Consider the following 20938-nt stretch of genomic DNA (forward strand, 5'->3'; position numbering starts at 1 on the left):
GTTTGCTTCCAGTAGAAATGACAGTATTGGTAATCAAATAACATCTGAGACAAACTATTGTATGATGTGGTCAGTGCACTGCCAAACACTTTACAGGAATCTTTAGGATATATAAATTAACTTGCACTGGGGTAGTAGGAGGTGATCAGTTGTGATGTAGTATGGCTAGACAGTATGAAGGGAAAGGCTGAAGAGATGCAGTTCTATTTCAGTGAAATCCACCATAACATACCTAATCCAACTGAAACACTGCAAACAAAGCTAGATACCCTAATCAAAGCAAACACATAATCACCAATTCCTGGTGAGGCTAAGGGAAGTAACCTCTGCACACCTCTAAAAATGACTGGGTAACCATATTAACAAGCAACAAAGTTCACCGAGAGTGAGTTTACGTTGCTCCTAGCAATATTCTAGCAATATCACGGGTGGGTACACCATGAAATGCACTTAACACATTATACCCAAGTGGGGAACTGAACCCAGGTCTTCAGTTTGATAAGCGAATGCTATAAACACTAGGCTACCCAACCACCCAAATACAGTTCATTGAGTGCTGGGGTCATGGTCCCTCCCTGAGTTTTCAGTCATGTAACCATGGTAACTACTTCTGAGTGTTTCAGCACAATATAGCTATATCCCCTTCAAATGTTGAATATATAAGCACCAAATGTCTCTGCAAAGTGCTTATAAAATATCAAGACACATCACATACATAATGCCTGTCATTTTAAGGAATTCATGAGTGATGTTTGTTTTCATTTGGGTGAGTTAACAAAGATCCATATTTGTACAGTCTTCAAGTCCCCATTGTGAGAAGACTAATGTATCCAATCAGTACATGCAGGTATGTGGGAACACATGCTGAGTGTGACACAGCCATACAGCCAACAAAAACAACATATTTCAGAAGGTCAAATGCCATTCACTTCTCATGATTGCCGCACTTAGTTTCACATTTCCCATTGTCATGGCTGCCCCACATCAACAGAAGCCATTACCGAGGTCACAGGTCAACTCACAGAAGCACCATTCTGTAAAAACATCTCCACAAACTCTGTTTCCCCTGCGAAGACGGCCATGTGTAGGGCGGTGTTGCTGGAACATGACAGTGCACATGTAGTTGAATCAGTCTCTCAGCATGTGAAGTTGAACCCCCAGGGGCGCTATCGAGGGGCATGGTCACATATTGTGTCCATGTGGCTGGGTGGAGGACGTGAGCCAAGTGTTTGGATTAACCACTGGTCATGTTTACTTTCAAACACTGACAAATAATGGCTAGTGACTCACACATCACAAAATAACAAGAATAATAAGTATTCAAGGATGATCTTAAGAACTTTTGAACAGTTTAAAACACCACTGAGATATTGTCATATTATCATACTAATTTGCACATACTGTTTGAGCAACTATCACACTAGTTAGCACACATCTCTCTTGAAAACTGTACTTAACAATATCTCAGATGCAATTCCTAATCTGTAAATGTGTCAGTCTGAATCAGATAATCTAGTGACTGACATCGTAAGCAGTATATCCTGCTTGTCCTCTCTTACAACAAACCCAGTTTGGAAAATATCTTCACTGAAAGACATGATGATAATATAATATCACAAAGTGCTCTGAAAGACAAATAATAGTTGTCCGGGAAATGTTGTAAACTTACCCCTTTATGTCTCTGCCATCAACATCCGCAGAGTGAAAGATAAGTGTTTCTGCAATATTCTTACACCCTGAAAACAACACAGAAAACGTCTGTTACATCAATCTGTATCAAACAATCAATGGGAAATAACCGAAGATAGGTACAGAATTACAGATTCTTCTTGATCAGGGAAGAAACAGTGCTCAGACTCAGCCAGGGATCAACATTTATTCCTTCACAACACATTATCGCATACTTCTCAAACACTGATCTTTTCATTATTTCTTCATGACAAATTTGTCCAGAAGCAGAATTAATAAATTTCTGGGTTTTTGCTTTTTGTTTTAGCTAGACATCCAACAAATGGGCAACAAGAGGACTTTCGATCTTTTCATATGATTTAATGCAATTCTGAAATGGTTTCAAGGAGTTAAGAACAAGACATGAAACAATAGAAACTAAAGTAAAATGTGTCCCACCCTTTCAAAATTAAGAAATAAAAAGAACTTCTGAGACACAAGGACTTTTAATGATGCCTTACAGCAGGTCATGTACTTAGATTATTCACTGCAGGAGTGTTTTATATCTACTTCCTGTTTTAATCTCCCACAATCCCCCATCCCCACAGCTCATCATCCTGATTGATGACTGTAGGCACCTACAGAAGCCTTGCTTCATAAACAACCACCTTGGGGTAAAACCATTGAATCGTGTCAATTAAGCATGTCATCAGTTACACCTGTCACAATACTGACATTAAACATCTTAAACCAAAGAAGAGATTAACACTAAACTAGAAATTCTTGGACCATAATTGGAAGTGTGTAGAACAATTACATTTCCAAACATCGTCACAGTTCAGGTAGACTAACAGGGCACTGGCGTAGGCAATTACATGCCAGCTTCTTCAAAAACAACCTACTCAATCATGTGGGTTAAGCTTTAGGGAAAGTTTCAAGATGGCTGATGTTTGTAGACAGATTAAGCTGAGACCGTCTGGGTCATGATCAGCACAAAGGCTATCAGTCAGTATGTGATATCGATCAACCGCATACAGAAAAATACAAGGCACTAGCTCACTGCAATGCAGAGAAAATATGTATTGCCGTATACTCTGTACTTTACAGCGTATATCTATCAAGTCACAACATGATCACAAAGTAGCTTTCTTCACTGGCTCCTACTTTCAGACTTGAGAATGAAACAGAATTATCTTCTGCATTATTTATTCAGTCTCTCATCTTGGTGATGCTGGACAATTGTGTATTGGGGTATACATAGGCATCAAGTGAATGGTGCCAACATAGTCCTACTCATATCCTGGATGGCACTCCTGCACTCCTTGCACACTCAGTCATATCTAAACCCTAACTGTGATAAGGTAACATTTCAAGTTCAGGGGTGGCCGAAACATGGTTTGAGATCACCATGTGTGTTCACTATTTCAGAGCTCAAACAGATGCTCAAATACAGTTGTACACATGTATAGTTGAGGTAAAATACATTTATTTTCAGGGGCTATAGTTTCCAAGAAAAATATTTTTGGTTGTTTAACACCATACACAGCAATATGACAGCTTTATGGAAATGGGCTGTACATAATAAAGTTTGGACCAGAGACAATCCTGTGATCAACATCATGAAAATCGATCTACACAAATAGGGCACAATGGCACGTTCAAGTAAGTGAACCTATACCCTGTTCCACAAAGCGATTGGAGTCGACAGTCATAGCACTACGATTGTTTTGAGGAATGGACCCTGACCACCTGATCACACCTCTGTCACCTCTTACAACAGGCATGGGCTACTGAAATGTGGATTTTCATGGTTTCCAAGAAAATGTGGAACATTAGTTTCCCCACACAATGCACACCACATGTGAAAGATTCAGCTGTCTTCTCATCTCTAGAAGAAGTCCCCAACTACTGCCCCCAAAAATATCACAGTGTGAGTGAGTGAGTTAAGTTTTATGCTGCTGTTAGCAATATTCCAGCAAAATCATGGCGGGGGACACCAGAAAATGGGCTTCACACATTTTACCAATGTTGGGAATCGAACCCGGGTCTTCAGTGTGAAAAGCGGACACCTTAACCACAACGTTACCCCACTGCCCCAAAAATATCACAAATGCAATATTGGTTGCTCCCTTAGATTACAATGATGGCATAGTAAGTGTCAGAACAAACATATGACCCGTGAAGGTCCTGGTGTAGAATAGGCCTTCAGCAACCCATGCTTGCAATAATGGGCGACAAAGCTTGTCGTAAGATGCGACTAACAGGATCGGGTTGTCAGACTCGCTGACTTGGTTGAAACATGTCATCAGTTCCCAATTGTGCAGATCGATGCTAATGTTGTTGATCACTGGATTGTCTGGTCCATACTCAATCATTTACAGACTGCCGCCATATACCTGGAATATTGCTGAGTGCGACGTAAAACTAAACTCACTCATTTACTCACTCACTGAAGAAATCTATGCTTCATACAAGCTTCTCTAAGGAGAGCTATTTTGTGTATATTTGCACAATCTCCAGCTTCCTGGACTCACCAGGGAAGTATTATAAGCATAGCCTGGCATGAAACACAGGTTTTAGCTTTCATTTCACCATTCCCTGATTTCAAACAAGATATTCACAAATGTTTTCGGTAAAATCTTTGATCACATATGAAAGCAGTTCACTAAGTATACCATTTGAATGTTACTTTAGGAGACAATATTTACATACCTAGAATATTCACATTGCATAATCAACAATCAGGTCATAATGTCAGTTATGAGTTCTCATAAGGAAACAGTTAACGTATTCAGATGATATTAATGAAGTTAGTAAATATGGTTTAGTGATATTACATCAACACAGGGTCAAGTAGCTACACTGACGTGGGAGAAATCAGCAACACTTGGTATAGCAATAAGCATTGCTCTCTCATAAAAATCACACACATGACTTGAACATCTGATTCCGAATACTGTCAATCAAAAAAATTATGAACAAGTAACTACTTATATTGAAATATTGTTATGTTATCCAAATATCATTAATACTGCTTGTCAGAAATGAAAAAAATCTAAATTAGCTTGGATAGTATCGAATAATCAGTTCTTTTAAACTGTTTAGCCTGAGGGTGTCAACTTGTGTAGGAGGCACTCCCAAAGTTTCATCATGTTCATCTTCTAACACCCCTCAGTTTTGTTGTATATCTTAAGCATGGCTCCTCAACTGGGTTGCTCTCTTCAACAAGATGAGGGCAGTGGGGTAGCCTAGTGTTTGAGAATGATGCTGAAAACCCAGATTGAATTCTTTACATGGATACCATGTATGAAGCCCATTTCTGGAGTCCCTCGCCACCATATTGCTGCAATATGGTGGCAAGGGACCAAGAAGTGGAATTACACCACGGTAACTTTACTACAAAAATACCTGCAGGAAGATCACCAACATGCAAGATTCAAATCATTTGAGATACACATGTTAGCTGGTGTGTATGATCCGATACCATTGGTTCAAACAATTCAAAATTAATATTGAGGTGTTCAGTAAGATAAATACACTGTTCACTGGTCCTGGGTCCCATGGGTTGATGTACCCTTGATGCTTTGGTAACATAAATAAACATCAAGGGTACATCAACTCATGTCCCCTCGTGACCTGTGAGTTAACAACTTATAATGTGTGTAGATTTGAATGATCTGGGTAAGATCAAGTCCCATCTCAGAGAAATCTGATCGCCTACTGTTTGATAAATCTGTGCATCAAGTCGTGAAAAACATTCCACAAGAGGTCAAGTAAGGTCAGCTTCCATATCTGTCAATCAGCTGACTGCTTAATCTTCTTTTTAAGTGAAATATCTATTTACAGCAGCTTATCTGAAATTTGTGCTTCAACAAGGAGCGTAAACAGATGACATGAATACATGTACACTGGTCATGCTGTTTTGTGGATATTTTGCATTGTGAGTAAAATCAATATATTGTAAACTGCAAGGGTATGTATTAATTATATTAACAACAGGTACATTATGTTTTTGCTAAATTACAGTTGAGAATTTGATAAAATGACTTCACTGAGCACATTAATTCTGTACAAGTATGCATAATGGAGGCACATTTCCAATTAGTATAAATTCTCGAGCCTCCTTAAGAATTAGATGTTGAGTGGAGGACCTGTCATCATGGGTGTTTGCTGGACCCTACTGAGAGTGTGTCAACTCAGATTAAAAGACCAGATCTACAGAGTCTTTGGCTGCTTCTAATCATCACGATATGTCACAATGATCTATATGAATATCAGATAATTGAAACAATTCTCTTTCACTTAAAAATACAGAAATCAGGTCCAAAATCAGTACATATAAAAATGTCATTTGGTTAGATTTCGTTTATGAAGCAGTCAACAATATGAGGCTATTGGCTGTATCACTTTGGCCTTCAAATAACTGACCTCAGGCCAGACTGACTAGAAGCTGGGGTACCATGACATACAATCAATCAAGTCATCGAGGAAGGCCTTCCATTGTCACCTGGGTGCTGGGGGCCATCTCACCTGTATTCTAGAGGGACAGGAACACAAGTGGTAATATGTTCCCTTAAACTGTGTATACTAACAATTTCTTGGATTAACAAATTTTGGTTAAAAAATAATGTTGTTTGGAATAGATAGTTTCATTAGAAGATATTTGGGAGGGGGAATTTTAATTTTAATAAGAGTTTCAATTCATATGAGCAAAATGCTCACAATGTCCAACCCATGTGAGTCAGTTTGATCTTTTTGGAACAGTACACTTCAAAGCTTCAGTTAAGTCCTGGAGATAATGAGGATCTATTCATTTTGTCATCCTGTTATGCTAACCTTCACAATGGCTAGTAAGTACATCATTTTTGGTCAGGAAGCTCCTAATTACTACGTGTCATCCTAAAGTACCAGGGCATTATGAATGTGCATCACACAGGGTACTATACAAATGTTTGTGTATCATTCTTCTTTGTGTTATTATTATTATTATTAGGATCGTGAGCTACCTCAAATGAGCAACACTGCAACATGCCTGAATTACACTGAAGGAGAATATGTACTCTGTGCTGTCTGAAAAACCTACACTGGGTAATTGAGTAGAGTGCTGTTATACCAATGTTTCACAAATTTCTACATGAACACTTCTACACAAGTAACTTAAAAATAAGTAAAAGCACTTTGTAGAATACTCAGTCTACCTGAACCTCTGATATATGGTGCCAGCATTTGAATACAAGTGTGTCAGTGTTGTGTGGGAGAAAAAGTGAGCAGGGTGTAAATGTTTTCCAGAACCTATGAAAAAACGACAAGAACCAATGCTCAGCAGATTCTGGCAAGACAATGGGACATAAGTCTTTATAGCATATTGTAACACTTCTGATTTCCTTTTCATTTAGTAATACCATAGCTTCGTATGATGTTGATGTCACTTTGTACATCCTTGCTATGTTCTTAATATATTCATTTGCATTTATTTGTCTCATGTAACCCTGTTAGGGGTTTTCAAGAAATAAAAGATGAAGAGAAAGATAAAGACACTTGGGGCATCCACTACACAGTACACTGCAATTATGGTGTAGAACTGATGAATTATATTCCTGACATAAATAATATCATATCATCATATTAGAAAGTCAGTACAATGATGTACATTGTATGATACAGTTGGTCACTCAGCGTATCACAATACAGAAGCACACATCAAAGTACCAAACAAAAGGTGTACCATGACACATATCGTTCCAGACGCCTATCACAACATACATTATATTATGCTATTATGAAGTGTGTTCAGGTTTAATGAAAACTGTCTGATAACACACAACAAAAGTTGATCAGTGCCTACTTTTAAACATAAAAATGTTTAAGCCAAACAGGTTAAGGCACAAACAAAGGTTGACATCAAAGGCCACTTTTGTATTTCTTTGATAAAAAAAATATGCAAAGATGTAACAAACTACAAAATAAATACATGTGTGACGAGGGACCGCTGTAACCATGGTAACCACTAAGCTACCCCACCGCCCCACAAGTTTATTAACTGACCAGTGAAACTCTCATGTAAATGAAGTGTGCATGCTCTTTACCAATATGGTGCACCCTCCTTCCTCAAAAAGCTGTACCCGCCAATGAAAATGCACACATATAAGCTGGTATGGGATCTTAATTCTTCAAGACAATGTTTCTCAGTAATCTTACCATTCAGTGTCGCAATAATAAGAGGTGTATATTCCGTATTCCGCTCATGACAATTTATGTCTATATGGCCAAGCTCAAGACGTATCCGTCCACCAGTAGACTTGGTGCGGTCAGGCAGACTGACCAGTGGACTCTCTGACCATGTGTTGGTTGGGTTTCGCTTCACATTGTATCCTTTATCCGGGAGCAGCAATTTCTAAAACAGAATGTAGTAGAGTAGTGTGGTACTGAAGAAGTACATTCATAGGTAAACACTCTGGCCCACTGCTACCATACTGGCTAGAGACAAGTTATCACCATATTTTAGTGCTATTTACAGTGTTACTCCACCATTTGTTAATTAATGAAACTGAATTAATTATGATACTAAGTTAGGTATTTACGGATGTGTCCTGCTCATTCACTGCCACGATCATGTTTTTATATATAACGTGATGTAAGGGTATCATAGCAGTATAAACAGATGTTTTCTCAAAACTAACTGTAACAGTTATTGCCATTTAGAATTTCTCATGCCATTTGTGAACTGTATTTATAGCATACAGTAACCTTGAAAAATCAATTGTGTTACTATATAAGTGTTTCTTTTATGGTCGATTGATACGGAATGAAACACTTCATGACTTGGGAACTTGAACTTGCTACTAAATAGGTTGTGGGACATACCCCCAGCCTAAAATGATCGTAACTGTGCACATGTGATACTGACTTATTGGCGATAACTGGTACATGGCGGTAGCTGTTTGTTAGTCAGAATAGCTAAACAGATAACCAGAAACCACTAACATGATCCAGAAATTTCCTACAAGTTTTTAATATGACAATATATTATTAATATCAAAGCAATATGATAACAACAAGAGTGAGTAAGTATGTTTTTACACAATGTTCCAGCAAAATCCCAGTGAGGGACACCATTGTATTCATGTAGGGGAATTGAACCTGGGCCTTCGGAGTGATAAGCACCACTGCACCACTAGCAGCTACCCCAATGCCTCTCCAAGAACACTTGGAGAAAAATATCAAGTGGATACACAATATGTTTGGCAATATATTAATTCAAGGATCTATCGGCTGAGGGTTGAAAGGGGGCACTGCACTAACCTTATCACAAACCAGCCCAGGAAACAATAACAATTATTTAAACCTGCTGTGGCTGTACATCCATTTCTATGATAGTGTAAGGTAGTGAACAACTATGTAACTGAAGTAATAACAACATCGACGTAAAACATAATCATCACCACTTTTAATATTAACCTCTTGTAGAGAAGAAAGTCAATTGATTATAGTCAATTATACGCGTCGATAAGAATGTTTACAGTCAAAACCTGCCTCACCGGAGACCTAAAATATGATCTACGGCTTTGCTAAACTGTGAAGTCGAGTACACATTGGTAATGACACTGTGACATAAACGTTATCAGGCACCTGTAGATTGTTCATGCCAATGTCGAGTGTTGTGTTTATCAACAAAAACTATCAGAGGAACACAAAAATGCTTAGACCAAATACCTGAACTTTTGAAGCGTCGTTGTGCTTAACTGCCTTGATCAGCTCGCTTTCTCTTCCCATTTTGTACAAAAGAGATGATGAGAGTCAGCTACAACACTGTTATCGTTAACTGCCAAGTGATGAATGAGTCTGCATGCCTCTGACATGACACGCTTTGCTTCCTAAATGTCAATCAACCCCTATCACGTGACACGGAAGTAAACAGGAAGTGAGTCACATAAGATATTCTTATCAACTAAATAGACTAGTTGAAGGGATCTCTCGCAGCTATTTATCCTTTGGGATTACATCTCCCAACATAACAATGAGCATGTATATCAATAGTTTTCTCCACTGTAATATGTAAAGTACATTTACAAAATCTCAATAAGAAAGAAAATGTGAATGAAAATATTTCGCTTAACACGCGGGTTACTGTTCATTTCAAATGACAGTTAACTGTTTGAACAGTCAATTGGATAATGAACGAAGCGCACAATATATGTATTAAAATTGTTGAGATCGGAAGGCCACGTTGGCCAACGCTAAGCCATTTGGAGCATGTATAAAGAACCAAATGCCTGAGTTCTAACTCAAGTTTTATTACCTAGTTATGTCAATCAGTGATTAATTATCCCGCTTACTTAAGGAAGGTTTCACACAACACACTAATTACTCGACCTAAACCTTAATGGAGAAGTAATTTGTACGGCCCGGTGGTATCCTCCCAAAACGCAGACTCATTAAAATAACACTCGTTATGGCTGGTTGCATCAGGGATTATTAGGCTGTGCGTACCCTCTAGAGAAATGGTATCACCCACAATGAAGCTAGTGATCCTCATTTCATCAGTTTTCATTTAATCAATAATATTTAAAAGTTGTAAAACATTCATCCAGGAGATCTGATGATAATAATATTTTACCAGAAACATTTCATACATAGATTCTTTGAATGGCATCTAGAAGTGATACACATAAAGGCACAAGTGTTTTATGGATGACAACTTCTTTATTTTGTGAAGAGTCACGACGTTTCGAAGTATGTTCTTACTTCTTCATCAGGTGAATGAAACAATGGAGTACAACGAGCTATTTATGTACATGTAGGAACAACAACAGTATGACAAAAGATGCCAGTAGTTAATTGGTGGGTGGACAGCAGTGGAAACCAGGAGGGTGGTTTACCCAGGCATGATTGGTAACAGTAGGAAGCCAGATGGGGTGGGGTATAATGGACAAGGGAAGCCAGGGAGTGTTAATCCAGGCGTGGGTGATGTGGTAACAGTGGCGGCATGTAACAAGCAGTAAGAGACAAGGGGGAGTGGGCCTTATTGGCAGTAGGTACAGGGATGAAGTGGGCAGCAATGATGATGAACTATTCCAGTATTAATAAGTCTCAAGCGCTAGGGAGATTTATTTCTTGGTCACGGCTGATAGCTGGTCAGCTTCTACAGATGTCTGTGGCCTCTTGCAATTTCCTTTGCCGCCAGTTGCTGTATCCTCCGATACAAGCTCCAGACCAGAATCGACGACATAGACACCCCACTCACCATAGACAACATCATTAGCCTCACTGCAAACTGCTTTGACACCTCTTACTGCACCTTTTGAAGATGGTAAACATTGCCAAGTATACCTGCATACAGACGAAACGTACTAGCGAAGTCCTCGAACTTCTCACGGTGTGCCTATGGCAACTGTGGCTAATCCATTATGCATTATACCACATCGTAAGGCCATCCTTGCTCCTTTTATGTTACTCTCTGCCCTCTCAACACACCCACCCTCCCTGCATGCCAGAAAATACCAGGTCATCGTGACTTTTCTTCATCTACATTAATGTAAAACTATTTCAGAAGCAATACAGTGAGCATACAGTGTATGAGGTAAGCGTCTCTGTATCTTTTCGTAATTTTTCGTAATAAGACGTGGGGTGTTTCAGTTCGAGCCCAGTTACTCACTGCAACGAACTAGGACCAGAGACCATATAATAGAATTATATGGTCTCTGCTAGGACCAATACTGAAAATGGGCACCAGGTAGTCGAACGTTGTTCAAGGAATGGGTAATATCAGTCGCGTGGATTATAGTATTTAACAGTGCGGTTCTAGTTTGAAAACTTCAAAGGGAAATTATATCAGCATTTTATGAGGTTGAATATGTGCACTGTGTGTATTCAAAATTCTTTAGAAGTACATCTGACGGAAATTAGGGATGTCTGAGTAAGTTTCATTTTTTATAATCACGAATCAACGCGTAGGAATATATTTGCTGCATTGTGGGAACATGGCGCCGCCCAGCAGCACGGTCGTATCCATCTGTCTCGTGCTGAATATTTGCTGTTCAATAGTGATCGTCTTGTTAAACAAATGGATCTACACTCATTACGGATTTCCGAACATCACTTTGACATGCATTCACTTCATCGTCACCACATTTGGACTGTTTCTGTGCAAACTGGGGAATCTGTTTAAACCCAAAAGTCTTCCGTTTCTGCAGATGTTGCCCCTTGCGTTGTCATTTTGTGGTTTTGTCGTGTTCACTAATTTATCTCTTGAAACGAACACAGTTGGAACGTATCAGCTGATCAAGACAATGACAACACCATGCATCATTGTCATTCAAACGTATGCTTATTCACGAAGCTTTTCGTGGAAGGTGAAATCTACCTTGGTAAGTATATTTTACGGATGTTTCGTTTTTCAACTTTTTGTGGCCAGCATGGGTTGTTATAACTTATAAAAAAAGTTATTTTGTCCTAAAATCTTCCCTCTTGCTACTTTGTCATACCTATAACAACATCTGAATCAGACGATTTAAGTTCTGCTGACGTTACCGGCGCAACATTTCGGATGTCAATGAGCGCTTCCAGTCAGTATCGAAGTCAACTGGTTTGTTTGAAGTTCGATCAGAGAGTTATTGTGGGCCAGGGTCTGCAGTTATAATGTCAGACTGCATGTTGACCCCCAGCACGATTGAAAATGGCGGGCAGGCATGTAAGTTTGAATGCTGCTTCAGATTATTAAATGAGGATATGTGATTGTCGATGAGTTACTGGTGATATAGTGAGGTTGATGCTGAAAAAGTAATGTGTCAAACCTGTTTTAAGAGAAACTGTTCTCCAGTGTATGGTAAGTTCTGCTTCTGAACCAAAGCTGTCTTTCTTCTTCAGATTCCCATCACAGTCGGCGTCTTCCTGAACTCTTATTATGATGTCAAGTTCAACATCATTGGTATTAATTTTGCTGCAGCTGGGGTATTGGTCACATCTCTTTACCAAGTGGTAGGTTTGTTACACAGGTTGTTATTGTTACCAGGGTTCATAATTATGAACGATAGTCCTATCTCCTAGGGCTCCCTACAATCAAGTACAGTGAAAGCCATAAGTCACTACTGTATTCCTCTACAAAACCCTGGTCATGTGTGAAGTGTCATCCGCCTTATATCAAGAGTTTACAAGATTAAAATGTCCATCGATATAAACACTTTAGCAGCTAAGGTATAAGTATAAGGACCACAGGACCAAGAACCCATGCTGTTGCTAATTTAAAACTTCCCTGGTAAACGTGCATCTAATTCTTCGACATTGTATTGATTTACCAGATCAATTATGCTTGTAAGTTTCCATTAACCCAGAAGTTAGAACACTCACAGTAGTGGGCTCCTGCTGTCTGACTTAACTGATAACAGGGTTGGTCAGGCTTGATGTGCATGGTTAGTGTGAACGACAGAACTGAATTTGTGTTATTGATTTTGTTCTGCAGTCTAGTGAATATTAAATAGTACTGCAAATGTTACAGAAATAATGATATGAAGATTGCTGTCATGTCTTGTTATTTACAGGTTTTCAAAATATTGTGTCGTGTGTTATTTTTTCAGTGGGTAGGCGAGAAACAACATGAATTCCAAGTAAACTCCATGCAGCTTCTTTACTACCAAGCGCCCCTCTCTGCAGTTCTCCTGATGTTTGTCATTCCGTTCTTTGAACCAGTCCTGCAGTTCCACGGGGTCCTCCACAACTGGCCCATCGAAGCGCTTGTACGTAGTCATCATGGTCATGTAGGCATTAAGAGTTTCAGATAGCTGATAATGGCAACAGCTTGGTTTATGTATCTTATCAGATCAGTCATGATAGTGAATATCTTCAGCAACTTCCATGGAAACACAAAGATCAGAACACAGATATAGCAGTATTTCAGAAGTTTGAAGTTGTTTTGTTAAACAAAGAGATAGAGAACACTCTTTCTGCTTTAAGTTGTGTTGTATCTAATGCAAGCATTCTAATGATACCATGACTATATATTTGTTTCATCGTTTGACCAAGTCGAGGGTTCTCGTCCACTGCTTGGCTATTTGTTGACTGGCAAGTCAGTGGAGGGGGACCAGTTCAAGGATTTAACAAGGATGAAATACTGATTCCTTAACTTAAGACATACTCCCTTGTCTCCCTGCATTAAGTCTTAGAGTATTATAATCCCTGTAATGGTAAAAACAACCATAAAGAAGTACAAATCTATTTCAGAGCCATTCAGTATAACCTGATTCTGTGCCTTCTATCTTTTAGTACAATATGAGCAATATTCTGGAATCGTTTGACAGGGAATGATAAGTGTCTTTTTAAAGTCCATGATTTAGATAATCGTCTCATGGTAAAGCAAGCATATGTGAAATAGGATGGTGTTTTTTATTCTTTTAATTCCTGTATAACTTATTGAAGAATATGGTATGTTGACCTTGAGGTCTAAAAAATTGCCAACTTAAGTTAAGGAATTAAATTTTTTCTCATCTGACATCCAGCTTGTCCCTGAGGTATATGAGTAAATAGAATAGTTATGAACACATTTTCATGTTGTTCAACGTTAGTGTTAAAGTTCTCTTGACTGACATAGGGAAATTAAGGTTTTAAGTGTTGTGTAAAGATGTAAAGATAGATATGAAGTTTGGAACATTGCAATCTGTCATGAGTTTACTGTTTACATTTGGGAAACCATACTTGTCTCAAAGTCACTAAAGGGATTGGGAGGTCTGATTCACTGACATGAATGTTACTTCATCACAACTGCGTAGATGTAGGTGATGTCAGTCACATGATCGTGTGGTCCAGACACAATTACAGTCTGACCATCATACAGCTGTGTGAGCAGTCTTCAGCATGCAACAGACCTATCACTGACATCGTCATTTGGACACAGTGTGAGTCAGTGAGTCAGTATAGTTTTATACCACTCTTTGCAATATTTCAGTAATATTCCTGGTCTTTACAACCGTGTAGCGGCAGTGGTTTTTGTGTGACAAGTGAATGTTTAACCGCTAGACTACCCCGTCACAACTCTCCACACACACAATGCAAAGTGTTGACTGCAGCATACTCTGAAATAGACATTGGCAGAATCGCTATAACATATACCCATGTAATAGACTCTGTTTGTTTCAGCTGATGGTGTTCCTGTCTGGTGTGGTTGCCTTCTCAGTCAATCTTTCCATCTTTTGGATCATTGGCAACACATCACCTGTCACGTATCCTTTATGACTTTGGGAGGGGATTGCATTGCTTATATTGCATCATTGGTGCTGCATTTATTTGTAATATGTCCTACATATTTGGACAGCATGTCACATTTGAAAGTTGGAGTATGTGTATGTCTGTAGGGGTTAGAGGTTACTTTGTATTCAAGTTACTTGTTCAGGAAGTTATGAATGTTGACTCAAGAGCTTCATTTTCACTTTGGTATGAAGTACAGCGGAGTGAGATTTTGAACTTGCAGTCTGAAGAGCATTGTTGTAAACTCCCCAAATTTTCAGCCAGGCAACTGGTGTGGAGACTGTCGATAGTTACTAAACCGGTTGGAAAGTTACCAGTCTAGAATTTTGTGGAGAAAAGAAAACATAAAATAACAAGAAAGTAAATAAGAGGACAGAAACTGCATAACATTTTCAAGACCATTTCAGTCAAGGCTTTAGTCATACTCAAAATCAGATTCATTCTAGAGCATTGGGCATGCATCTTTTAAAATTGACCATCGTCTGGTAGCAAAAGAGACAGTCCTGGATGGTTGGGCAGGCAGGAATTTGCATTGCTGTGTACAGGTGTTCAGTTGTGTACCTAGTCATGATTATGACATCATTAAGTCCCACAGACAAGAAGTCCAGGCGTTGTGATCTGAATGACCTAATGTCACAGTCTGTCACAGAGGAGTACAGTCAAAATGCAGGTTTCTGAATTTTATAGGCAGTGAATCCCCAAAGTCTTTGTTCCTCAAATTTACAGCATCAACTTATTTGCCACATTTGCTATTGAAAATTTAGACTCTGTAACAAATATTTCAATACAAATATGAAGCAAAATCAGTATCTTCAGTTGTGTTCCTGATGGGATTGTTAAAGTGTTTTAGTGCTTTTCTTTATGCTTATGCAGTTATCATCTAAGTCTGACATTGATGTCTTGGTCCGAATGAGAATACCGGACCCGGGATGTAGCACAGTTGTCAGCTCGAGGCGGTGTGAGCCCATGTGTTGATGTTGTTGTTCCTGACTGTATTCAGATATAACATGGTGGGACACCTCAAGTTTTGTCTCACTCTCCTGGGAGGTTACTTGCTGTTCGACGACCACCTACAGCTGTTGCAGGTCATGGGCATTCTCACCACCCTCGGAGGTAGGTTGTCATTCTCACCACCCTCGGAGGTGGATTGTCATTCTCACCACCCTCGGAGGTAGGTTGTCATTCTCACCACCCTCGGAGGTAGGTTGCCATTCTCACCACCCTCAGATGTAGGTTGTCATTCTCACCACCCTCAGATGTGGATTGTCATTCTCACCACCCTCGGAGGTAGGTTGTCATTCTCACCACCCTCAGATATGGATTGTCATTCTCACCACCCTTGGAGGTAGGTTGTCATTCTCACCACCCTCAGATATGGATTGTCATTCTCACCACCTTTGGAGGTAGGCTGTCATTCTCACCACCCTCGGAGGTAGGTTGTCATTCTCACCACCCTTGGAGGTAGGTTGTCATTCTCACCACCCTCAGATATGGATTGTCATTCTCACCACCTTTGGAGGTAGGCTGTCATTCTCACCACCCTTGGAGGTAGGTTGTCATTCTCACCACCCTCAGATATGGATTGTCATTCTCACCACCCTTGGAGGTAGGTTGTCATTCTCACCACCCTCGGAGGTAGGTTGTCATTCTCACCACCCTCAGATATGGATTGTCATTCTCACCACCCTCGGAGGTAGGTTGTCATTCTCACCACCCTCAGAGGTGGATTGTCATTCTCACCACCCTCAGATATGGATTGTCATTCTCACCACCTTTGGAGGTAGGCTGTCATTCTCACCACCCTCAGATGTGAATCGTCATTCTCACCACCCTCAGAGGTAAGTTGTCATTCTCACATTGTTAGAGGTAGGTTGTCATTCTCACCACCCTCAGAGATAGGTTGTCATTCACACCACCCTTGGAGGTAGGTTGTCATTGTCGAAGCGCTAGAGGTAGGTTGTCATTCTCACCACCTTTGGAGGGAAGTAAAAGTGGTTTTGGGTGGTCAAACAAAGACAGTCCTAAATAGATATGTTGCAGTCATGAGTAGAGAGAACATCACCAATATTGAGATAAACTGAGGGTAATTCTTTCCATGACTGATGCTTTTATATACTTGCAATAATAGCCAATTTCACATGCCAATATTGATTGTGCATTTAATGTTACTCACTTGCCAGATACCTTGGAATGTTCTCATATTTCCAACCTGCAAGGTTGTGAACATAGGGATTAGTTCTCAGTTACCTCCCTTTTTGTACATTTACATCAACAACATCTAGGGCTTATAGAGGGTAGGGGGCTGTTGTTCCAGATATGAAAGGCTCAACAAGCTTATTGCAAGATGGATGAACCAAATATTGCAGATTATTACATATGCACTTCAAATGCCAAAATGTGGAATTAAACAATATATCATTGCAGCGTTTGAAATAATTGGTTGTTATTGTATTGAGCTGTTAGTATCAAATATTTGCAGACCCTTATGGCCTTCAGTAAATTTTCTGTCTTTATATTTTCTTTTTTAACTGGAATCTTTCCCAGAATTTGCTTTGTGTATGTTTGGGAAGCATCCATGTTCCATGGTGTTACAATAAGTTACAGTTTCACTTCCTGGTACTTCAGTGATTTTGCAAAGAGGAATGTCAACACCAGTCTTTAACAAATAACAACTTCCTACTGCACCATAGGCTTTGCGAATTAATTGTGTGGAAACTTTAGGAAACTATGTGTGAGTACTGTGTTGTCTGTTTTGTTTTAATTTTTGGGCAAAATGGGCCTGCAGAATTCCTTCAGGGCCTGTAGATTTCAGCACCTGCAGGCAGCAGCTGGCCCAGATGGGTGACCAACTGGCAAATTAAAGTATTGCAAAGCAAACACTGTATCATTGTATGTATTTCAATACAGTGTGGTGCATAGAAATATATGGTGAATTTTAAATGCAACGAAATTTGAGAAATGTGTAGGCTACCATGTTAGTATATGTGTTCATCTGTTGCAGGAGTACTTGCCTACACACATTTTAAATTGCAAGAGCTGAAGGCCAAGAGTCTGCCCATAACAGAGAAGCAGTAGAAGTCATCTGTGGGAACATGTGGGGAGGTTTCTTCACATCAGTCTGTGTTGGAGTCTAATCTGGGATGATGGGATATAGAGTTGCCATGACAACATCATCATTATGAAACAATGTATCTTGCTATTGTTGACGCTTGGATGTGTCATGTTTCAGCTCTGTGTGGTTGTTGTTGATGTTGTTGTTGTTATATATTCTATATTTTTATATGATGCTTGAGGACTCTCAACATTCTTGAATCAGTGTTCTTTCCAGTCACTGAAAAACACAAACTATGTTCTGAGAAAGGGCATTCACAATGAAATGTATATCGATGGAACAAAGCAAAATCCAAAAATCCAAAAGTTTTATATTAGACAGTGTAAGCTAGTCAATGTTAATGATTGCATCTGTCATGCTGCTTGTTTTACTGCCAGGTTCTGCTGTCAGAGTCAGAGCATAACAATGCTGACTCTCCAACCATTCTGTGAACTTTACACATACAAATTGGCAAAATGGTGGAAATAGTTGAAATTGTTGACACACTGAAGGAACAGATTAGTCATTGAAACATCCCTTATATTTGGTATGCTCAATTTCCAAAAGGTATCCTTTTTGTCCATCCTCTGTGGCCCAGATGAGGAAAACAAAGTACAGTTCTGTGCCAGTTCCTAGAGGAAGGCCTTCAGTGAAGTATGAAACATGAAGCTTATCTGGGCATAAATATTTGGGTTAGATTCTGTTTCAGTGGGAGTCAGCCAAGGTTGTAGGTGCCTAGTATCATGGGCTGGTGACCAATACATGGGAGAAGTGGCATTGAGCAAAATGAAAAGAAAATTGGAGAGAAATCAATAACACGACCATCCTGAACATAATTTAGCAGGCCATGAATAAAGTCATATTTGTGTACCGTCTGACTGAATTAAATGTAAATTGCATTACAATAATTATTTCAGTGACACAATTTTCTTCTTGATGATCAGTGATAATTTATATATATTTCTATCATCTCTGATTTTTATTTTTATTATGTCACTTTTGAAGAAAAAACCCAAAACATTTCTGTCAGTTTATGCAGCCCTAGTAATTGATTTAGTGTTTTAGTTGTTTATGTCGTGGAGAAATGTCTATGGTTTTGGCTGCAGTGTGCAGTGGCAGATACTCTGGAATAGACACGCCTTTGTTTAGTGTGTTTGTGAGTTTATTGTATGAGATGGCCATTAGAGTTTGGAATCTGAAACCAAATCCACTTTCGATAATCAGAGGACTTGTGAATGATTTTTGGTTAAAATCGAAATGAGTACATTTTTAATGTAGTCAGCAATATTAATTTTTTTCCCCATTTTTTATTTTCAAATTATAGTTTTTTCATAGCTAATTCTGACACGCATGCAAGAAAGATTGGAATTGTAAATAAGAAATAAAAGTGGTTAAAGGTCACATGCAATGTAAAACAGCAGATTCTGATACCTTTCGGTATGCACTTACCGAAACCAATCATCCAAAATACCAATTCAACCAATAAAGTTGAAAAAAAAGTTGTGATTAAAAAAAGCCTGCAAAATCGGAGTTCAAACGATTCACTAAATTTGTTTCAATAGCTGTGCTGCACTGCACCCATAACACATGCGCAGTGAATAAGTTTGTGGAGCGTGAAACAGAATGCATGCCCAGAGTATGAGGTCGTGAGCAGTAGTCTGATCTTGGTTGTGTACACAAACAAGTAAATAGTCTACTCATTACATATAAAAACTTGTTGATTGTGGTAAGCAGCCTCTGTCACAGAGAAATCTATCTCAATGTCTTGTTTATTGACACCTATATGTCTGCCTGCCTGTCTGCTAAAAACAGTATGCAATATACAGCTTCAGTCATTAACCACATGCAATTTAAACTTAACAGCTATCAGGCCATACGCCATAAACGAACTAAATTCATTCATGACTTGTGCACCCAAGTCCTAGCTCTGCCACGTTATGTAATTAGGCAGGTGTGACAGGCAGGTACACATGACATGTTTTTATGTCTGTGGGTTGCAAACAGACTACATCAATTTTTCTCGGATGACCGGATCTTACGGAAAGTGGTGCAAACTCTTGTCAGTTTCAAGTCCTGCTTTATACTTGGACGAATGACAGTTTCCAGCCACGCAGTAGTCCTCCATCTCTACCGAGATGATTTTTGATTGGATCAAAGGCAAATTCAGGGAACATGTATTTACAAAACCCAACAACTCTGTCTGTTTGATCAGGGATAATCTACAATCTATATAGGCTCCCTGGTTTGATGGGCATTTTAGAAATATGGCGAATCACAAGAAAGTAAGATTCTTAATGGATAACAACTTCTTCTAGTGTATATGACTTTGTTTGACAATGGTACATGTATATCCATACTGAAATGATGCATCAAGTACAATAAAAGAATCAAACTGATCATCTGTCTGAACACACATTGATCTCTCAGCATATCAGCAAATGAACCAACCAATCGGAAGCCGTTGTTACACTTGAATGCAAACCCACCCACTATGACTGGGTTCGGTCTACTGAGGGCTTCCTTCCAAGGGAAGTAAGCCCAAGTACAAACTATTGCACTTTTGAATCGCGATTGTACACTTATAATTTTGTTATTTATTTTTTTACAAGCAGCAATGTATATTATTTATGTCATGAATAAGTGATAATTTTGTTTTAATTATGTTTGATTTTTTGGTTGCATGTGACCTTTAAGATTTTACAATGGATATAGCTTTACACTTTTGAACACATTTGCTCGTGAATATTTGTCAGATTTAATGGTTAGTTTACTTCATTCAGTGTGTTATACTAAAACAGCCAAATTCAAAATGATCCAATATGTAATTTTTACAATCGATACTTATTTTTTATCCTTCTTTTGATTGGGACACCTCTTGCAGAGGTGTAGGCATCAAGTGAAGTCAAGTATTTATGGGGGATCAGCAACACTCAGTATTCAGCA

At 39.0% G+C, this 20938-nt stretch overlaps 2 protein-coding genes across 2 annotated transcripts in view; one reads left to right on the forward strand and one right to left on the reverse strand.

Annotated features, from left to right (window-relative positions):
- LOC137296768 (uncharacterized) overlaps nt 1–9572 on the reverse strand; it is a 46370-nt gene extending 36798 nt beyond the window's left edge. The window contains exons 1-4 of the mRNA XM_067828614.1: nt 9382–9572; nt 7867–8062; nt 1670–1736; nt 1023–1098 (exon numbers count right to left, since the gene is read on the reverse strand). Of these exons, the coding sequence (XP_067684715.1) occupies nt 1023–1098; nt 1670–1736; nt 7867–8062; nt 9382–9441 (399 nt within the window). The 5' untranslated portion in view covers nt 9442–9572. The remainder of the gene's footprint in view (nt 1–1022; nt 1099–1669; nt 1737–7866; nt 8063–9381) is intronic.
- Nucleotides 9573–11584: 2012 nt separating this feature from the next.
- LOC137296687 (solute carrier family 35 member E3-like) lies at nt 11585–19355 on the forward strand. Its single transcript, XM_067828507.1, has 6 exons — nt 11585–12035; nt 12535–12645; nt 13242–13400; nt 14797–14879; nt 15905–16017; nt 17906–19355. Exons 1-6 carry the CDS (start codon nt 11649–11651, stop codon nt 17977–17979), a joined length of 927 nt encoding a protein of 308 aa, XP_067684608.1. The 5' UTR covers nt 11585–11648; the 3' UTR covers nt 17980–19355.
- Nucleotides 19356–20938: the final 1583 nt, after the last annotated feature.

This window comes from Haliotis asinina, chromosome 9, assembly GCF_037392515.1.
Source record: "Haliotis asinina isolate JCU_RB_2024 chromosome 9, JCU_Hal_asi_v2, whole genome shotgun sequence".
Taxonomy (NCBI): domain Eukaryota; kingdom Metazoa; phylum Mollusca; class Gastropoda; order Lepetellida; family Haliotidae; genus Haliotis; species Haliotis asinina.

Excerpts from the sequence above, each read along its gene's own strand:
- LOC137296687 (XM_067828507.1), top strand. The coding sequence starts at position 11,649 with ATGGCGCCGCCCAGCAGCACGGTCGTATCCATCTGTCTCGTGCTGAAT. Across the intron at positions 13,401-14,796 it reads ACTGGCCCATCGAAGCGCTT|CTGATGGTGTTCCTGTCTGG; the intron begins GTACGTAGTCAT and ends TGTTTGTTTCAG. Across the intron at positions 14,880-15,904 it reads GGCAACACATCACCTGTCAC|ATATAACATGGTGGGACACC; the intron begins GTATCCTTTATG and ends GACTGTATTCAG.